At 39.4% G+C, this 19,901-nt stretch overlaps 1 protein-coding gene across 3 annotated transcripts in view; it reads right to left on the reverse strand.

Moving 5' to 3' along the window:
• The window catches only part of SNX25 (sorting nexin 25), an 87,607-nt gene that overhangs the window by 21,421 nt on the left and 46,285 nt on the right, over window positions 1-19,901 (reverse strand). For 2 of the 3 annotated variants that reach the window (XM_065836309.2, XM_071807630.1), the window contains exons 7-11: window positions 16,208-16,279; window positions 10,778-10,968; window positions 6,574-6,705; window positions 4,356-4,631; window positions 270-425 (exon numbers count right to left, since the gene is read on the reverse strand). In XM_065836309.2, the coding sequence (XP_065692381.1) occupies window positions 270-425; window positions 4,356-4,631; window positions 6,574-6,705; window positions 10,778-10,968; window positions 16,208-16,279 (827 nt within the window). The remainder of the gene's footprint in view (window positions 1-269; window positions 426-4,355; window positions 4,632-6,573; window positions 6,706-10,777; window positions 10,969-16,207; window positions 16,280-19,901) is intronic. The other variant, XM_065836310.2, reaches the window with a different exon arrangement.

The raw sequence follows: 19,901 nt of genomic DNA on the forward strand, positions 1-19,901 counted from the left end.
GGTAGGGATGGAAGGAAGAAATGCTATTTGCCACCAACCAAGGAGCAAGACCACTGGGAGAGATGTCATTATTCTATGACAAACAAAGCAACATAAATATTATTTGCAATTTCAGTTATAATAGCTTTAAAACAAACAAACAAAAAACAAAACCAAACCACAACAACAACTAAAACTAAGCTCTGATTTCATTTTCTATAGCAGGCTGATTGAAATAGCAATCTGTCCTGTCTAAAAAAAAAATGATTGAAGACACTAAAGGTACTTACCTTTTTGTCGGGTTTTGGTGAATTACATATGGAATTTAGAGCCTGTTTCTTATACTCAAGTTTGTCATTTAGCTGGCGAAGTTTATTTACAGCATAACTGGCCTGTTCATTGATTCTTGTGCTGCATTCTTCAGTAGTTTCTTGACAACCTTGGCTCTAAGAATAGAGGAGGGGAGCGAATGCATCATTAATGTAAAAAAGGAGACTGTTATTTGCTCCATAAGCATTTTATGTATAAGAACACTTATTCTTGATATAGACAAAAATATAGATATAACAGATTCTAACAGGTATTTCAATCATGAGATCCAACATAAAACAAAGTCTGTTAAAAACAAACAAACCAACAGACAAAGCCTCATTACCATTTATACTACAGCTCCTTGGCAACTCTTGCCAACTATGTAAAATGACCTCTAAGCCAAGGCTTTAGTATGAGTGAGAGGAAGAATCAAAGTTTATTTCAAAAGCAACAACAGCTTAGTTGTCACGGTTAATCTTTGGAGCCAGGTAGAAAAGCAAATAGTTAACTCTGAGCTGAAAGATATTGAGACTGGGCCGGGGGGGACAAAACCAAAAAAACAACCAAGCCACCAACCCACAGTTCTAAGAAACAGTCCTGCCTCCCACAAACCTTCACAAAACAGATTTATCAGCCTGCAGAACAATCTAAACCAAGTCCTTTCTCTTCATAAACAGATTATACTGCTGTTTTTAGAAGTGTTAATAAAAATGTGTTAAAAGCACATATGCATTACCCTAAATAATTTTCTTATATTCATTCAGACTAACCAATAGCTTCTTCCATCTTGTGTACTACAGGCATGCAAAAAAAACCAGAAAACTTCACACCTTTCAGTGACATTCTCTTTAACATATTTTGGCATTTGCCTCAGCCCGCTCTTTCCTACTGTACTTGCCCAAATCAGCATGAAGACCTTGTGATCCAGCAAACGCAGCCCTGTGATGTTACTGTTGCCATGTTCAAAGATCTTTGAGGTCTGCTTGTGATTGAATAAATCTTAATTTTTCTGTGGGAGGCTACGAATCTAATCTCATGAACTGAAGTTCTGTGTTAGTTAATGACATTCCCACTAAGTAAGCTGTATCTTTATATAATTAACAAAAAGGTAACAGAAGGAAGCCTCACAGTCTATTAATTCTGTGAGTTTTAGAGACAAAGCTACTGTAAATTCTGCAGTATTTTACATATTAGTTTAAAAAGTCTGAGATACAGCAGCAACAATAATTAATCTCCTTAGTTTGATCCTCGTAAGGGACAGTAACGTAATGCAGAAGTCAGGAGTTCTAGGCTAAGAAATCCATGCCCTTTTCCAGCTCTGCATTTGCCTGCTCTGTGGCTGAGTAAATAACATTAACCCTACACCTCATCCTTTCTTCTGCCTGTTCTGCATGGACACTGAACTCCTCAGGTCAGAGGCTGCCTCCAAGCTCAGCTCATGGAAGCTTGCTGCTGTCTCCTGGCACTACAATAATACAAAGAATAATTAGCAACACCGGGTGTTATTGAAAATGCTATCAAACACAACCATAAAAAATAATAAAAAATAAAACAAAGGTCAAAAATAATAAAAAATGCTATCTTCAACACTGAAGAATTAAAAGACTTTTCATATGAAGTCTTGTTCTAGTAATCAAAGGACTGCAATTAATTACCAGTCAGTAAGGCTCTGCTCCCAGAGGCAGGCCACATGATTTCTTTGTCATTAACATTTCAGACAGGGCAAAAAACACTGCTGAATCACTAGGTTTACCACAAAGGTGCTACAATTACAAGATAACAAGTTACCTGTATTCAAATTATCAAACAACCAACAAACACACTCAAAGCTGAGTTCATAAAGGATTGTGTTATTTTTTCCCCTGCTTGCTGAACTGAACCTGAATTCCATTTCTACGAGCGCTGCAGAATGCACACTCGGGGCTTATTTGACCCTCTTTTCTTCAAAATACTGAATGCAGGCACTGCTCGCTTCAGTATTTTTATGTCTACTCATGACCTTTCAGAGGAGGTTTGTCCAAGAAGCAAAAAGTGATGACAGATTGGAAGGAAGAAGGAAGAACAAAGAGCTTGTTCCACGCGCAGCAGAACCAGCAGAGTTCGGCCTTGCCCTGATTCCTATCTTCTGATTTGATTTTTTCACGTTTAATCAGGGCTCATCCTTTTGTCCTCCAGTTCATGAGGACACCAGATGGCTTTTTACCTATCCAGCTGTAACAGTGAAATTTATAGAAAATTAACATAGGTATCTCCTGCAGTGTCCCAGGAAGTGAGGACACAGACCTCCAAAACACAAACTAAAGCGAAAACAAGTAGTATTTGCTAACAATATGAATCCCTTCAGAAACACCAGATTTCTCAGCTGTGATTTCCTACAAACAGGGAGGGGAAAAAATACAACACTGATATTAGCCAGTAGTGCATTTTTGCCAACACTTTGAAAGCCCACTGGAAGCTCCAGGAAGAAAAATTCCTTGTAATTTATTTTCACCACAAAGACCCTGAAGCATGGCGCAGAGCCATTACGATTGCTCTGTTTGAGAGACACTCTAACAGTATACGCAACTTCAGACCTGGTTTGTTGTTAAAAATGCAAAACCACTTTAACCATACAAGCAAATTTGGCAATGTGTTAGCCTTGAAGGTTCCACAGCAGATGCAGCCTTCAAGTCTGGCACGTATATATCCAAGGACTCAGAGGAAGGACAGATGATGCTGATGTCAAAAACCTAATTTTTCAGCAGCTATAGTAAATGTTATCTGACAGAGGACAGCTCGTCCTCAAGTGTTGTGTCAGTTTTCTTAGAGAAATGGTTCTCTGTTAGACTCCAAATAAAATACATAAAGAGATTAAAAAGCACAACGTTGTAGACAAAACCAGTAACAGTCTTCTCTCAAAGTCCCAAGGACTGCAAACACAAGGACAGAAAGTCTTCGAAGTACCTACCACCCTCAACACGCAGCTGAGTTAGCAGTGCGAAAAGTAGAAAACGTGTCTTGAACCTTTTATGAAGGAAAATAATACAGGGAGAAACAAACAAAGACAAATTCAAAAAGTTCTAAAAGTTTGCCCTGGAAGTGATTTACCTATAACAGCTCATCTCTGCAGTCTTGCTGATACGCAGACTGCAGAGACTATAATAGCTCACCTACAGAAATGAAAGTCATATTTTAGCAGTAAATACAAAAGCCTTAGGTTCTGGAAAAATTGTTTCTAAATGGCAGAATGTAGATTAGCACCTCTGGATTCTGCTTCTTATTTAGCCGTTTAGATCCAGTTTTAGACAAATTATCACACATTGTGTTCTGAGCAAGTTCACATGTAAAATGAAGATATTCATGCTGATATGAAGCGGCAGCCTGACAGAAAGATGCTCACTAGTCTGAGAGATGCTCTTGTCAAAATGTTCTTGGATAAACATAACATAAGTTCCCCTGACATGACTGATTTAGAGAACCCACTGAAAAACCCTGCCCCAAGAGAGCTGCCATTGAGTTATTGCTTATGACATTTGGAATGCTCTGGTTTAGTATTTCCAGTTCTAGTATTATTTCAGTCCGTTTTATCTTCCAACATAGTCTATTAATTTATTTAATAAATTAATAAAAAAGCATTACTTTTTCTTCTATTTTTTGCAACTTTTAATACCTATTTAGTACCTAGTTAATGCACAATGTCTAGATAGAAACCTACTGATGTTTCTGTGAGATTTCCTTCATTGAAAAGCAGAGCAGCTGAGCTCATATGAGGTGTGTTTTGCATTCTCTTGATACTAAGGAGCATAAAAAAAGACACAGAATACAAAAGGCTTGGAAATCTGAAATATCTACTTGAACTAATTTAAAGCTTAAGCAGTCAGTCATTTTGTACCACTGTTTCAAAGAGCTTGTAAACATACAAGGTTTACCTGATTTATTTGTAAATACCATTACTCCTGTAGTTTCATCAGAAAAAAAAGAAAAGTAGTGCAAAGCTCAAGGAGAGAAGATGCTACTACGCTTTACTTGGGATTGTCTTCAGATCACCTTAAATAACAGTGAAAGAAACTGTTCAGGTGACTCACCACTTCATCTTTGTCCTCAAGAGTTAGCTGAGCAGAACTTCTTTCTTCTTCCTTCCTGACTGATCTTTCGTACAAATCGCTGACAATGAACGAGGGGTAGTATCTGTCCTTTAGAGTTTCATAAACATCCGCCTGAATTCTGTAGAATACTTCAATGCCTTTATTTCCCACGAGACTTTGCTGTATTTCTTTATAAAGGGATTTTTCCACAGGTATTTCTCTGCTTTCCACAAAAAAATTCTGATAAATTTCACTCACTAATTGAGGTATTTCAGCCTAGGAAGTAAGGAGGGAGAGAGAAAAGAATAATAAAAACATGTTAAAAATATCAGGATGACTCAGAATCCAGGTGCATAATTTGAAGAATGATAAAGCTAATTTCACGCCCAGATGTACGAGAACACATCTGTGAATGTCTTACTGAGATCAAACACTCGGCTGCGCACCAATGCTAAGCAGTCAGTTTCACAAGATAAATATCGATATTTGTCAGGTGAAGAAACAGCTGTGCTCTAAAATCACCACAGCTCCCACATGCACCGCTTTTAAAAGTATGCTCCAAAAGCTGATATTAAAATAAAAATAAAGTGCTAGAGCAACATTGCGGTCACCATTTTAAGTTCAGATTGCGGCGTTGAGCTGTATCAGCTCTCCTGTCTTCTGCTGGATAGGATCAACTCACCTTATGTGTGACTATGATTTTTGAGGGGAAAAGAAAAAGAAAAAAAAAGAAAATAGAAAAAGCACACTTGAAGACATTTACCAGTACATGAGGCCAGGTATTCCCAGTGAGCGCAGAACAGTGCGCAGGATTGAACTTTGCAGTAATAGAACAGGAAAGATCCAATGCAGCACGGTTCGCGATCATCATCCCTCTGAATTATTATCTCTCTAAACCGAGCCAAATTAAAAAGGTTTTACCCACTCCCTAAGTATGGCACAATGTGGTTGCCTGCCTTATGTGACAATACCACAGCCACATGGCTGTATGACGCCACTTTTTTGTAATCAAAACTGCCCCTGTAGTGGTAGAGAACCCTCACGTTCGTGGAGCAACAGGAGCACAGAATAGTAGAACCTCTTTAAAAAAATGGGAAGTCTTGAATAAAGGCACTCTACGTACTGTTTTGAAAGCAAGGAGAGAAATCACAGCTGAAAGCTCAGAGAATTATTTATAGCACCTTCTTTAATCATGAGCAGTTTGCAAATCAAAACTAATTCATACAACTCTCCTCACAGTGCCTGACAAACCCTTTTTGTGAACGCCTTCTAGCCTGAGCTGGTTATTCGCCATTTCTTCAGATCATGCAAATGGCTCACTGCTCATGCTCCACGATTGGCCACTTTGGTTACAGGATACTATTTCTGTTTTCCAATGGACTAGAATCTTTCTACATAGAAGAAAATTACAGTGAACAAAAGTTAAGAGATACTTAATGATTAAATTTGTATTTCATGCTAGTGTGAACCCTCGAAATTTAAAAGTTTCTGCCCAAAATCCACCCCGTTGCTCACAAGCAGCAAGTTTGTCCTCTACATTCTTGCTCTGCACTATTGCTCCAGGGTACTTCTTGAAACTTTAAGCGATATTTCCTATCCTTGTTTCAGGGTTCTCATTCCTACTTTATTTTAGCACAAATTACAGTATAGCATCGTTCCTTCCCTCTAGCAGTAGGGCAGCATTCCCGGAGAAATGTAGCTGCTTATACAGCAACAGAACAGGGAGAAGAATTGGTCTTTTAAAGTAAAATTTCTTTTTCTAAAGGATTTTAAAACATATATACACATTTTCTCACGGTTTTGGATTGAATAGGCTACCTGTAATTGGCAAGATGAGAAGTTTATGTACAGACTATCAAACAGCAATGTACTTTTAAGTTTCACATGAGCTCATACAACTAAAGCCAACACATTACTGCAAGTTTTTTCTCTGGTGGAGAGGGAAATAATTCTACTACTTTTGCACATCAAGTATCCTTCCTACAGGTCACGCTGCTACACAAAACAACAGTAAACCATCACCACAACAGTCCACAATTTTTAGTTGCCACATTATCCCCAGACTTTGACAGAAGGAGTTAAAAAAAACCCTAAACTGCTTAATACCCATTCCATGTTATGGCTATATTTAAAACATCAATACAAAGACATTTCCTAGCAGCGGGATCATAACATGCAGAGATTTCAGTTAATGCACAAGCCACATGGACTTGCAAACCTTGTTAGCATTCTTCAGATGCTCCACAGACTCCCAAAAACAGATGAGGGCCATCTTGTCCATCCTTTCCATGTAGATTCGGAAGTGCATTCGGTATGAAGGGTTGGCCAAAATTTCTTCGAACTGGAGAATCTGAAGAAAGGAAAACTAAGAGTAAAATCTGGGAAAACACCTAATTACAGCTTCTCTCCATTCCTTATAGAGAAAAATCTTTTCGCTTGATGTGCCCCCAGTGCACCGTGCATCCCACAGATATGTCAACTGCATTAAATTGCACAGACCTTCTACAGTAAGAGATTTTTTCATTTAAAAAAAAAAAGAAAAAAAAGAAGATAAATGCATCTATGCTCCTACCAGACAGAAAATGTTTCCACATGTTTTCTGTCCAAGAGGTAGGACTACCTTTCAAAGGACTAAGATGGCATTTCAAGTCATTCATGAAATGCCATTGCCAAAAATGTAACTTGCAGTGTTTCTGAAAGGCAGAGGAGCCAAGCTGAAAGCTAACTGATCTATTCTCTGCTTGATTCAAACAAAGAGTAATGCCAGGGTAGTTTCCATGCCACAGAGCTTTAATACGTATCTCTGTTACTCCCAGGAACACAGAAAAGATGGACTGTAGTACTTTACCCTGGCAGCTGGGTCTTTAGTGGCTAGTTCCCATTATGTGAGCGTTATTGAAAAGCATCTATCAGAAATGCAGCCAGAGAGGAGTATGGGCTGTGATATAACGCTCAGGACCCATCCTGAGGTGAGAGAGGAGGGTGTATGTCAAGCAGAAAAGGAAATGGAACACAGACTTCCCACACTCAAGCAGATGCTGTAGCCATTAAGCCGATGGATTAAAAAAACATTATTGCTTCCTCATCCTCTACCATTGTTGTGGATCTAGGCGTTTTCTTTGAGACAAACACCTCGAAACAAAACATGTCTCTGACAAAATGAACAGACCTTCCCACGTTGAACAAAATGAATTACTTTGTCTTTTTTTTTGAAAAATAGGACCAATTTTCAAAACACCCTATCAAAACTAAACACCCTGTCCTCTCCAACTTTTCAGTCTCGCAGCTAAACCAGTTTTCATGTAGCTCATTTAATGCCATTACTTATATCACCAGGAATCTAAGTACATTTGAGTGGTCTTGGTCTCTTGCTTTGTACCTCACAGACACCAACCAACCCATGCTGACTTCTTTGAGAAAAAAAGCAGGTACTTAAGTGCCAGGGCTAATGAATCTCAACTTCCTATGACTTTGCATTTTACAGCAAAAATAGTTTGGTATGGAGCAAGACGTGTATTCCAACTGAGAGTGAGGCATTAATGATTTCTCTAATACGGATTTTCCAATACTCAATAATAACACAATTCAGGTCATGTATTAGCATCTCTCTTTCTGGGAAGGTTCAAACTACCTGTGAGACTCTACTACCAGGTTACATTTAGGAAAAACAGTTTGCTGGACTGAAGCTGTACAAGAGGAAACCACATACGTGTGTACATACACAACCACTGGCATGAGTCACTTCTTTAATGAACCAAGCCAAAGAAGGTTCTTTAAAAACTGTAGCCATGTATGTTCTATCTGAACCAGCTCTCCCAAATTTTGGACAGTGTAAATTGCATCTGCCTCAGCTGAAACATTCATTTTCATCTTTAAAGTTCCTCAGTGACACTCATGTGCCCTTCCTCTCTTCATCCTTTCCCATACCAGTATCATCTGGACTTGGCTTGCTCTTAGCTTAAGAGCTGTTCAGGCATATGAACATAAACTTCTGCCTTTCAGAGCCCACTGTATAATCCTCATTGAACAGCAGAGAGGCTTGGTGAAGCCAGGCTTATTACAGCAAAGGTGACCAGACTGCCAAAGAGAAGAACAGAGATGACAATTTAAAGACCAGTCTATGTTTTGGCCTCATCGTTGTGCATCATCATACTTTTTATTCAATCTTTTTATCACGAAAAACTATTTCAAATACAAGAGGAAGAGGGTCTTTCATCCTCTTGAACAGAGATCTTCACCATCTCCAGGACTGTCAGCTCTGTAAATGATAGCAGAGGTAATAAATCACTTGCAAAGCAGAGTACGTGCTGTCACTTCTTGAGGGAGAGGTCACCTTGGTCTCTGTGGCTCTACCATCCAAGGTAATCCCCCCCATTCAGGCTCCCAGCAAGGACGGTAATTAATTAACAGATCAAACAAATGGTCTGCTGAATAAACACAGACAACAAGAACTCAATTAATTACTGCAGTATGGTGCAGGTACAGTTCCTAAGAAAAAGGACTAAAACTACACTGACCACAAAAAAATTATAAGAGACGCTTTATATATTACACTAATTCAAACTGCATTTTCTCTGAAAGCCAATCTAACACCCAGGGCAGAGTATAAATCAGTATCAGAGCTAATGACAGAATTCAGATTCGGAGAGTAGCTGAGGTTTGTTTGTTTATAAACAAATTATTATAATTCACATACTCAGGATTTCCCTAGAGAACCCAGATTCAGGATAATGAGGTGAGTGAAACACGTGCAAAGTCTATAGAGTCCCCTGACTTTTATGTATTTATCAAAGAGAAAACTGACACTGTTTTATAATTAGCTTCTGCTGTGAAAGGAAAAAAAAAAATATTCCAAAGCACACAATTTTTGTTTCTTAAATCTGTAAGAGGAGAACATTGGTAGCTCCAAATAATCCACCATCTCCACATCCAGCCTTCCTCAACCTCTTTCCTGGAACAGAATCGGGGACAACGGAAAAGAGAAGCAGTTTTCTTATTTTCTACAGTGACACGAGTGTGGATGGGTTCTAGGGCTTCCTCATAGAAATACATCAAAAGCTTAGCAGCAGTGCAGCCCGAGGTCCTGTTGTTTCCACCATCACTACAACAAATGCCTCTGCAAGAAGTCTTTATTCCCATCATCAGTACCATTAACTCAATATGGAGCTGCTCATGGGTATATTTGCATGATATAATCTCAGGTTAGCAGCTTCCATCAGGTCATAAAACATGCAACATTAACATCAGGAATTGCTCTGATTTTAATTACAATAATATCGTATTTTATTATATCTCTGACCAACCCCTGCTCCTCTCCAGTGCAGCTTCACTACTTGATCCCATTTCTAAACAATCTCATGTCGCCATGTATCTATCCTGGAAAGCCCGTAACATCTCAGCAGGCACTGAAAGTGGCATCAGTGGCTCATGCGGTGCTGCCATACGCTTCCCTCTTCCCTTTTCTCCTCAGCACCCCTCACTACACCCAACTCCAGGAAACAGAGCAGGACTGCCCTGGCACGATCTGTGGCACACCACCTGAAATCACGCTTTAAGGACAAGTCAGGGGTAGGGAATTGCTCTCTTTCAGACCTTATTCAAGAAAGACAAAACACAAATAGTATGAATGATTTCTCCATCACACAACTTTTTCTCACGTGCCATTAAATTACTATTATTATAAAGACATCATGAAAAATTAAAGATTCCTGCATGAAGAATGAAGAATTCCCTTAATGAAAAAGATAAAATCTTCTTTCTAATTTGAATACATCAATTACTGTGCTTTGCCCAAAGGAGACAGAGTAGATCACAAAAGGAAATCAGTAAACTTATTAAAGTTTAGCAAGGGTAAGCACCCATGGTTTAATTTTATAGATGCTGGCTAATACAATGGTAGTTTTTTTAATTCCAGACTACACTGATGTTGAAAACCAGCATTTAGTCAACAGCTTTACTTCAGCAACTGCCCTTAATTTTGTCAACTGCCTTCTGCAAGTAAGTGTTTGCCTTTTGAATAACTCAGTATGTGCAAACCACACAGGTATTTCCTACAGTAAATACAACAAGGGCCAAAGAAACATTGCACATATTTTGGCAATCTTTTAATTGAAAGCAAGTTGTTGCCTTCAGAAGTGCCACAACCATGTCCTTGTTAACTCCCTACATGCAGTATGTCGGAAAAATCACCCCTGCTCATGAGCCACTCAGTCCCTTATGAAGTTTCACATTTAGCAATATTCCAAGCTGAGTGATCAATGTGTCTTTTTGGGTACTTCAGTGATCTTTTCCTAAGATAAACAAACTATGCAGCAATTAATTTGTACTTGCCTCCTGGGTGAAGGGAGGGATAAATGACAGTGAAGCTAATATGATCCAGTTAGAGTGACCTTCAGAGGATGTATGTGGTATTCGATTAATACCTTCTGACTCTGAGGACCATCGCCTTCATCAGAAATGCCATCTTCCTGTTGATCATAAGCAGGCCCTCCCAGGAGCCTTATTCTCTTCTCACATTGCTTCTTTGCCACCGTCAGCTGATTAATGTACCTCTTCACATTGCGAGCCCTCAGTAGGTCAGCTTTCATTGCAGCGGTTTCTTTTCCTTTTGAATCTAAGAATAAAGCACACCAGAGACAGTCTTTTACAACATGAAACATCATCGCACCATTGCCTGTGTGACCTGCCCGATCAAAGCATTAGTCATTCGGGAATCAATTATGTATATAAGCAAAGATACTGGAAAGTTTGTATTTGAAAGAGAATGACGATTCTGAAACATTCTCCAATTATACCTCAAGGGTTTCTATAAAACAGTTGCCCTGTTGTCAGCTGGCAGTTTTTTCCTAGTAGCCAGTATAGAGCTGTGTTTTGGTTTTAGTATGAGAATAATGTTGAAAACAGACTGATGTTTTAGTTGCTACTAAGCAGTCAAGGACTCTTCAGCTTCTCACACCATGGCAGGCACACAAGAAGCTGGGAGGGGACACAGCTGACCCCAGCTGACCAAAGGGACATTCAATTCCTTATGACATCATGTCCAGTATGTGTTTTGGGGAAGCTGGACACGGGAATCACTGCTCGGGAACTGGCTGGTTATTGGTTGATGGGTGGTGAGCAATTGCATTGTGCATCACTTGTTTTATATATTCTTTTATTATTATCATTGTTACTACAATTATCATTTTCCCTTTCTGTCCTATTAAACTGTCTTTATCTTAACTCACGAGGTTTACCTTTTCTCCAATTCTCAACCCAATCCCACTGCAGGGGGGTGGGGGATGAGTGAACGTCTGTGTGTGGTGTTTAGCTGCCTGCTGGGTTAAACCACAACAGTGATTCAGAAAAAAATCCTTATTCAAATGTCCGGTGAAATCTAACCCCTCTGGCTCTTTTTCCACAGCTTGCAGCAAGACGCAGGCCCAAGACTTGTACTACAGGGTGTACATTCATCAGCGGGCATTAGGAAGTTACCTACAGCCATGGCATATGATAACACATGGAGCTGATGGCTTGTGGACCTTACTGAACATAACACCGACTGCCTGGAGTCATGAGGGACTGCACTAAAATCCCTCAAGCCCAGCATCACAAGCTCCCACGCACCCCATTTGCAAATCCACATTTCCTGAGCCTGATGTGAACAGCACATGATACAGTGTCTGCTCCAGACAACAACACAGACCAAAGCTCACTCAAAAAGGTCAGATGACTAAGAAAAATTTAAAGAAAAAAAAAATAAATTAAAAAAAAAATCTTATAATGTCACATCAAGATAGCACAATACTGCTAAATAGTGAAATAACATGAAAATGATAGTCATTTGAATAAGACTTGGTAATAAAAGGTGTAATGTTTGTGTCTTCTACATTCCAGCCTCTTCAGCTAATTACCAGGGCCTACAAAAAGAAGCAGCAGATAAAACAGATTAAAAAACCCTATTGTGTTGAAATCATTATTGTTTTATATCTGCAGGATGCAAGTGATTCACTTTATATACCAGTTTTATTTTCCTTTTGTTCAGTAATAATACTCTCGCTTTTGCAGGTTGCAGCTAGAGCTCGGTAGCAAAGCACCTGGTTTGTGCTCAGCTCTGGATTAATTCATTGCTCAGGCATAAACAATAGAGATCTGTTCTAGTATGTTTTCAAAATATGAAATGCTAGTAAAGTGATGTAGATGAAAATGGCATTCCATTTTCAAAATAGTTGCTGGAAAGAAACACTCAGCTACATTTGTGAATGCACACACAGAAAAATAAAGTATGATTTAAAATAGGCATTTTAAACGCATTTCTAAAATATTATGGCACCTTCTCCTTTTAGGACTGTTTCATCCTTTTATTTCTCTCTCAAAGGTACATGTAGCTACTGTATATGACCATAAGTTTTGTCATTTGTATACTAAAGGACAATAGAAGGTATCTGGACCTCCCTGAATTTCTACACATAATGTGAGTACAGATATTCTCCCAATATCTTTTCCCATATTTTTAATTTCACTTTATTCTCTGCATGTATTCATGTATGCTGGCAGGGAACCTTCCTGATTCAAAGACTGTTAGTGTTTTAATGGATAAATATCATTTGCATCTGAGCTGCCACATAACAGTGAACTACAGAGATGATACTCGCTGAAGCAAAAGATAAAATGAGTTTAGCATGGAAAAAAAAAAAAAAGCCATCTGTTTTCCTGGCATGTTATCTCCACAGGGAAGTCAACGGAGCATTTAATTTAGTGTTTCAGTTCCCTGACCAGAGGTACTAGTATTAATGAAAGAAAAAGAAAGGAGAAAACAAATGGCAGGAAAATACCTTAAGGACAAAATAGCTCTTCCCCTCAATTTAAAACATTTACAGCTAATACAAATACACAGAGAGTATTTTAAAGTGAGGATTAAAACCCAACATTTCCCCTCCTGCACTTGACTCTAAGATGACTTTTAAAGGTTCTCAATCCTCTTAATGGTTTAAATACTTTGGGTTCAAAATGCATACCTGAAAACCCACACTTTGAAAGCCCACGATCAGTGCTACACAATGACCATTCAGCCTTCTTAAAACAGAAGCACCCTTCTTCATAAAAACAAGGCGTTCTTGGAGGGTTTTCAAAGTAAGCATGTCTATTTTACCTGAAGTCTTATCACCCTGTGATTGCAGCAGGCCTCCGGGAGAGACTTATGAGCCCTTTATCCCACCTGCTTCCAGTGATTAATTACTTTCTTAACAAAGATCCTTCCAAAACATCTGCCTCACTCGGCTCTTCAGACCCATAAGGAGCCAACTCCATGTAAGAAACACGAAGGGCAGAGTGACGAAGATCACGCTGCCTGCTTGTTCCTGCTCTGTTGGTCAATGGGACTGGTCCCCATGGAAGCCTGGCGGCCACGGCCTTCACAAATAAACCAGCAGCTGATGAAGTGCAGCCGGCACGGAGCGCGGGTGACGCACTGCAGCGCCCGAGGGACGGCGTGGGAGCACAGTCAACGCAGACACGACTGCCCCTGTCCAAAGTATGAAAGACAGGCCAGCAGAAGTCAGGAGGAGCATTTTCATGTTAACTGAGGAACGTCAGGAGTATCACTGGTTTCCTCCTAACTCTAACTGCCTTCTGAGATTTTTGAGAATTCTCAGAACTAAACAGCTCTGTGGTGGTTGTTCTCCCATATTAAGTCCTATCAAAAAGGTATTTTAAGCTATAAAGAGAACTTATCTTCTTAATCTGTTCTTGCCTGATTACCTCACCACTAAAGTACTGAGATATAAAGACCTTTTTTTGCCATTTCTGCATGTCAGCAAAGATTTTCACTACATTCATATTGTTGCATAAACTAAATAAAAACAAAAAGTTACAAAAAAAAAGTTTGCCTTTATTCACATACCCTTCAGCAAGCTCCAATAAAGGGAAAAGGAACAAATATATTCTACTAAGTAAGACATTGTTTCATCACTATGCAAGAAAAGGAAATGCATCCTTTGGACTTTTTTTTTTTTATTGCTAGTAACAACTTTACAGTTTGTAGATGATATTATTACTATAAACAAATCAATAAAACCACTCTTCATCAGCCAAACAAGAGAGATGCTTCTTTGGTGCCTCCTCCCCACGCGAGTTGCATGCACGGTTTCCAGGGACAGCTCAGCAAGGACTTCACCTCCAAAGGTGGAGGCTTTTAGCAACTTCTTCCAAAATAGTTCTCCTGATCAGCATGAACTTTGAGAAGACATGCACTGCCAGGGAGGAATTTCAAAACCCAGAGGGGCACTGTGCACCCTTCCCAAGGGCATCAAAATGCAATTAGTACCAAAAGCAGAATTTCAAACTCTGTTTATCCATCCACAGCTGCAGAGAATTTAGGTCGCACTGGACAATATTAAAATACAAACGGTTCAAATGAGCTCAAACTTTGCAAACTGTAAAAGTAAAGATATCTGTGCAAATCTTTTTTACTCCATCCGTTTTTGCATATCTACAGTGATTTCTGACCAAGCTTCCACATTCTCCTCTGCATTACGCCTAACCACCTGGATTTGAATTATGCCAGAAGCGGCTCCTAGAACCCACAAAAACCACTTCTGAGAATCGTTTCCTCAGACCTCATTTTCTTTCCTTGTCTTTTTCAGCAGTTCTGCTACTTGGTCACTAAATACATTGCACTGCTGCATGTATTCACACCATCTGCAGCTCAGTCAGAATGCTGGGCCTTGCAAACAATAGTTATGCCAACAAACCCCACACAAACTTTATTACCACACACCACAGCGAATGATACAATGTAAAAATAATGTAAATGAAGACAGATACAATACATATAGACTGCTTAAAGCACAAACTACATTGTATTGTAGCACTTCCTAAGTTGTTCCTTCTCTTAATAGAAGCAGCATAAAACAAAGACTTCTTAACTGCAAAGTTATATTGCAAAAACCTGATTAAAACTGGAAGTACAAGTTCTCACTTCTTCACAGCTGCAAGAACTACAGATTCCTGACACCTGGTAGCACATACAGCAGCACTGACTCATCCGAGGTGTCTTGGAGGGAGCTGTGTGCGCACACAACATCAGCTGAGTTGCTGCAGGACTTTTTGCAAGAGCCGAGTTAAGCACCTGCAGTGCCCGCTTAATGCTGCGCCCAAGTATTTAGGGAGCAAACACAGATTTAACACTTGCGTGTAAACAGTAACCCTCACCTTCTATATGTAATTTACCAGTCAACACAGACCTCTTTGAACTCTCAGAAATTTTGAATTACACATTTACAAAGGCCACATAGGCCTGGAAAAGTATTTGCTCAATTCTGCAACAGCAGGTTAGACTTTGAGAACAACAGTACACGCTGTTCTTCTACTGCCCATAGTACAAGCAAAGGGAAAACCAGCTCTGTGGTCAGACAAGTGAACGAGTGAAAAAAAAGTGCCAAATTCCATACACTTCAGGTAACAGATCTGGGGGAAGGGACTTAAACGGAGATCATGGAAGAATTTGGGCACTGATCATTAGCAACACACGGTGCAACATAGCTTCCCACATCACAGCCACAGCTGAAGAAAACAAAACACAAAGTGGCAGTACGGTAAATTTCAGTATGGCAGCAAGTATGTACTATATAGTAAAATAACATCCACCACATATAGCCTCTGTCTGTAGGTCCCTGTGTCCCCCTTGATCACTTCTGTCTGACCGGTCAGCTGCTGCCTTTCCCCTTTTACTGATGGGCATCTCCCCAAACCAACTGTGGACAACACGCGTTATCATCAGCAGCACACAAAGGATCTCAGGAGGAGAAAGGCAACCTTCCTCTATGGAACCGATTTGAAAAAAAATAATCCCAAATCGAAACAAACGAGCCTACCCCGATCAGGGTGACAGCAACCTTCACTTGCATCCACGAGGATTCCCTCCACAGGTACTGCCTGAGCACAACCTGCAAGTGCAACAGTAGCTCTTTAAGCCTGGCCAAAAAGCCATGCAAAAATAATTGTGTATGTGTGTTTATCCATGTGTGGAGGATGGAGGGGGAGGAATCATAAGATAGTTTGTTAAAATTAAATTAGATGGCACCTGTAATGCACTGGAACGCAGAAGTATCCATTTTACTTCACTCTGAATTGCCATCTTGGCAAAACCCACACATCGCAACCCACACACCTAAGTTAGTTTGGAGTCCCAGTTTCTAAAAGAAAAGTCCCTTTTTGCAGCAGAACACTCAAGCCTCTTTTGGAACCACAGTACCTAAAACGCCTGCCCATAGACACTTCTGCTTCTGTACCACCCAGCAGCTCCACTTATAAAAGCAAATGTCTAGATGCACGGGGGGAACGCTCAGCAGGAAAAATCTTCCACTGCAACACAGTAGATCTCCTCATACAGAAACGGCTGCTTATTCCATCTGTCTTGCAATCCCTGCTTGCAAAACAGCAGTTTTCTCAATAGGGATGCCCTGGGCTCGACTGCAACGTGGTATCAGAAAAACTGTCCCATCCTGTCATTGGAGGGTGGTTTCTGGTCACGCTGTGAAGTCATGTATAAGGTAAGAAGGCACAGAAAAATCAGAAAATAAACCAAACAAATCCCTTTAGAGTGTTGGAAAAGAGAAAAAAAATCTGTTGACAGGTTTGCCCTGTTTTACCCCAAGACAAGGCACATGCCTTCATGAGTTTTTGTATTTATTTTAAACAGCAGTTAGTAAAAATAGATCCTGGCTCAAATTCTTGTAGGATCCTGTAATATAGCATCAGTAAGACAAGAAACAAAAATGTTTCTGTTAAAATTAGAGCTAGTGTATTTAAACAGTTTTTTATTCATATTACAGCAAATATCAACATGGCAACTTACTTTCGTTTCTATCTCATTATCGTTTTTTGAAGCCTTTTCATTAGAAATAATGAAGATCTACTCTTGCTTCTAGAAACTCAGGTCCTCTCTCTCTCATGCTACAATGCCCAATCTGCGTATTTGTCCCCTTACATACAGCTTTACTAGATCAAAATGCAGCACACATTTTCAGATAAGCATTTCCAGTCCTTCAAAATCCTTAACACATAGATTTTTGTAAAAAAAAAACAAAAAAACAAAAAAACAAAAAAAACCAAACAACAAAAAAAAAAACCCAAAACAAAACAAAACCAACCCACAACAAAAAAAACCACCATAACCTAAACCACCTAAAATTTAGCTCAAATTTGGTTCAGTACTTCCAAGGAATCTTTATCAAAGCACAAGATGAGGAGAGAGGTTTACAGTTAGGTATATAGAAAGATGTGGTTCTTCCAACCAAATATCAGTAAAAAAAAACCCAAACAAACAAAAACCCCACAAACCACCAAATCAAGCCTCCTCCTACAGTCACTGCTGGAGCGAGCCAGTCTGTTTTGGAAGAGAATACATGGGAGAACCTGGTTTGAAGTAACACAGACAGACGTACACATCAGACTCAGCACCTCTGTGCAAATGAGGGAAGCAGTGTAATGTCAGCATGCAAGATCAGAGCTTCTATTTACAGTGGCCTGTACTGCTCTGAAATAAACCATCAACACCTCTGAAAACACTCATGCTACATTAGGTTTCTTATTCAGCTTTAGCAATGACCAAAAGCAATTCTCCTGGCCACAGAAGTTATATTATCTACCCACAACAGGCATCGTACTGTAGATGTCTCAAATTATTTTGTGTCTCAACCTTTTAAGACATTTGACTCTCAGGGAGTCAAATGTAAAACTTACTGCTTAACATGAATCAGATGCTTGTATGTTTTTGTTTGCTCTCCTATGCTCACATGCCAGAAGATTCAAGTGACAGAAATCTGAGAAGAAAAAAGACCCTATAGCATGACATTTTTTACAACAGAGGGTTTAATACAATGATGTTTAGAAGTACTTTAATGTATTTTCTTGCTTTCATTAGAGGGCCTTAACAGCTAAATATTTTGCCAACAGGTGTCACCAACACTAGTTAAATCAAGTGTAAAGAACAGTGTCCTTGCTGAGGGCCAAGCCTTCCACTCCAACTCCTCTAGGCACCAACATTAAAAATGTGTATTTTGGTGTCACCAGATAAAATAGTAAAATAAGTAAAGCAACTGTAGCTCATATGACAAGTCATCAGGCCAAAACCTGGTCCTCAGGCTATTAATCCTTTAAAAACAGACACCTAATCTTTTTATAAACTAAATATTTTTGGTCAGTTTTACAGACTTAATTATGTCTCCTCAAGCAATAGCAAAGGTATACAACCCTGCTCAGACATAATTATGGTTAGTCACGTACTTGCACAACACTTACTTTGCTTAGACTGTAGCTAAGGACCCACTGCTGCGGAGTATTGGCCACTCCTGCTGCACTAAGTGTTCCTCACATTTGTTGTATCTTTTTCTATAGAAAACGCTGCCTCAGGAAGCTTCCATGCCTCAAACTGATGACGGCTGAGACCATATTAATGTACATTTTATTCTACGCTTGCTCTACCCTTATAGTCTGAGAGTGGATATCAGGCTCAATAGACTGCTAGCTGGCCAAGGTTCAGCAGCTCCAGCTGAACACCCAGGCACTAAGGAAGCACTTAAATTTTCAGGATGCAAGTTTGTCATAGGAAAAAGGAAATAGTAAGATGATGTCTTGCCAGGCTGGAATTGAAGGTAAGAGATGCTCATGAGACAAAAGGCAAGAGCTCACATACCAGCAGGGACGGGGAGACTGTCCTACACACCAAACACCCATGCTCACACACATTATTACAGGTATGCAACAGGTATTAGGGGAAGAGATTAAAAAAAGAAAGAATGAGAGAGTGTGCAGACACACTTCAATTTTACATAAAGCTTACATTTAGTTATTCACCATGAAACCCAACTGTTGTAGGGGTAGCAGTATGCTGTGGCAACCAGAAAGGGAAACATCAAAAGGTGACTTAAATAATGTGGTGGTCTGTTCTACAAGAGATCAGCAATCTTTGTATCAGCAGTGAGCTTTGCTGAGTGTTTTGTTGGCTTTGTTTTAAGGAAGGTAGCATAGATTTTCCTTAAACTTTTCTTTCTAAAATTCAGGAACATGTTAGATTCATTACCACATTTGGAAAAACGTTTCCACCTACTTCAGGAAAAACAAGACACAAAAAAGGCTTCAGAATTAGATTTTAACCCTCTACAGTTTTGATAGCCCTCCTAAAGTTTACTGTAAATAGGCTGAGCCTGAGAAATTTTGGTAGATAAAAACCTGAGCAGAACAACTCAGATTACAAATCTGCCTTACGTTTGTGTGAATAAGATCATATTGCATGCCTCTGTTGGATATACTGTTCCATACATGTGTCAAGCAAAAAACATCACCTTTTTCTCCAGGCACAGTGTGAATAACCACGGCTATTTAATAAATAAAAGGTTTAGCCAAAATAGCCTCACTGGCTATTATAGCCAGCAGTGGTAATCAACTCATAAATGAGATACAAATTTGCCATAGGACTACACTAATAATAAAAGTAAACACCTTAACACAAAAGCTCATTGCACCAGCTAGTAGAATTTCTGGTTTTTAACACAGGTTAAGTCAAGA

This window comes from Patagioenas fasciata, chromosome 4 (genome assembly GCF_037038585.1).
Source record: "Patagioenas fasciata isolate bPatFas1 chromosome 4, bPatFas1.hap1, whole genome shotgun sequence".
Lineage (NCBI taxonomy): Eukaryota > Metazoa > Chordata > Aves > Columbiformes > Columbidae > Patagioenas > Patagioenas fasciata.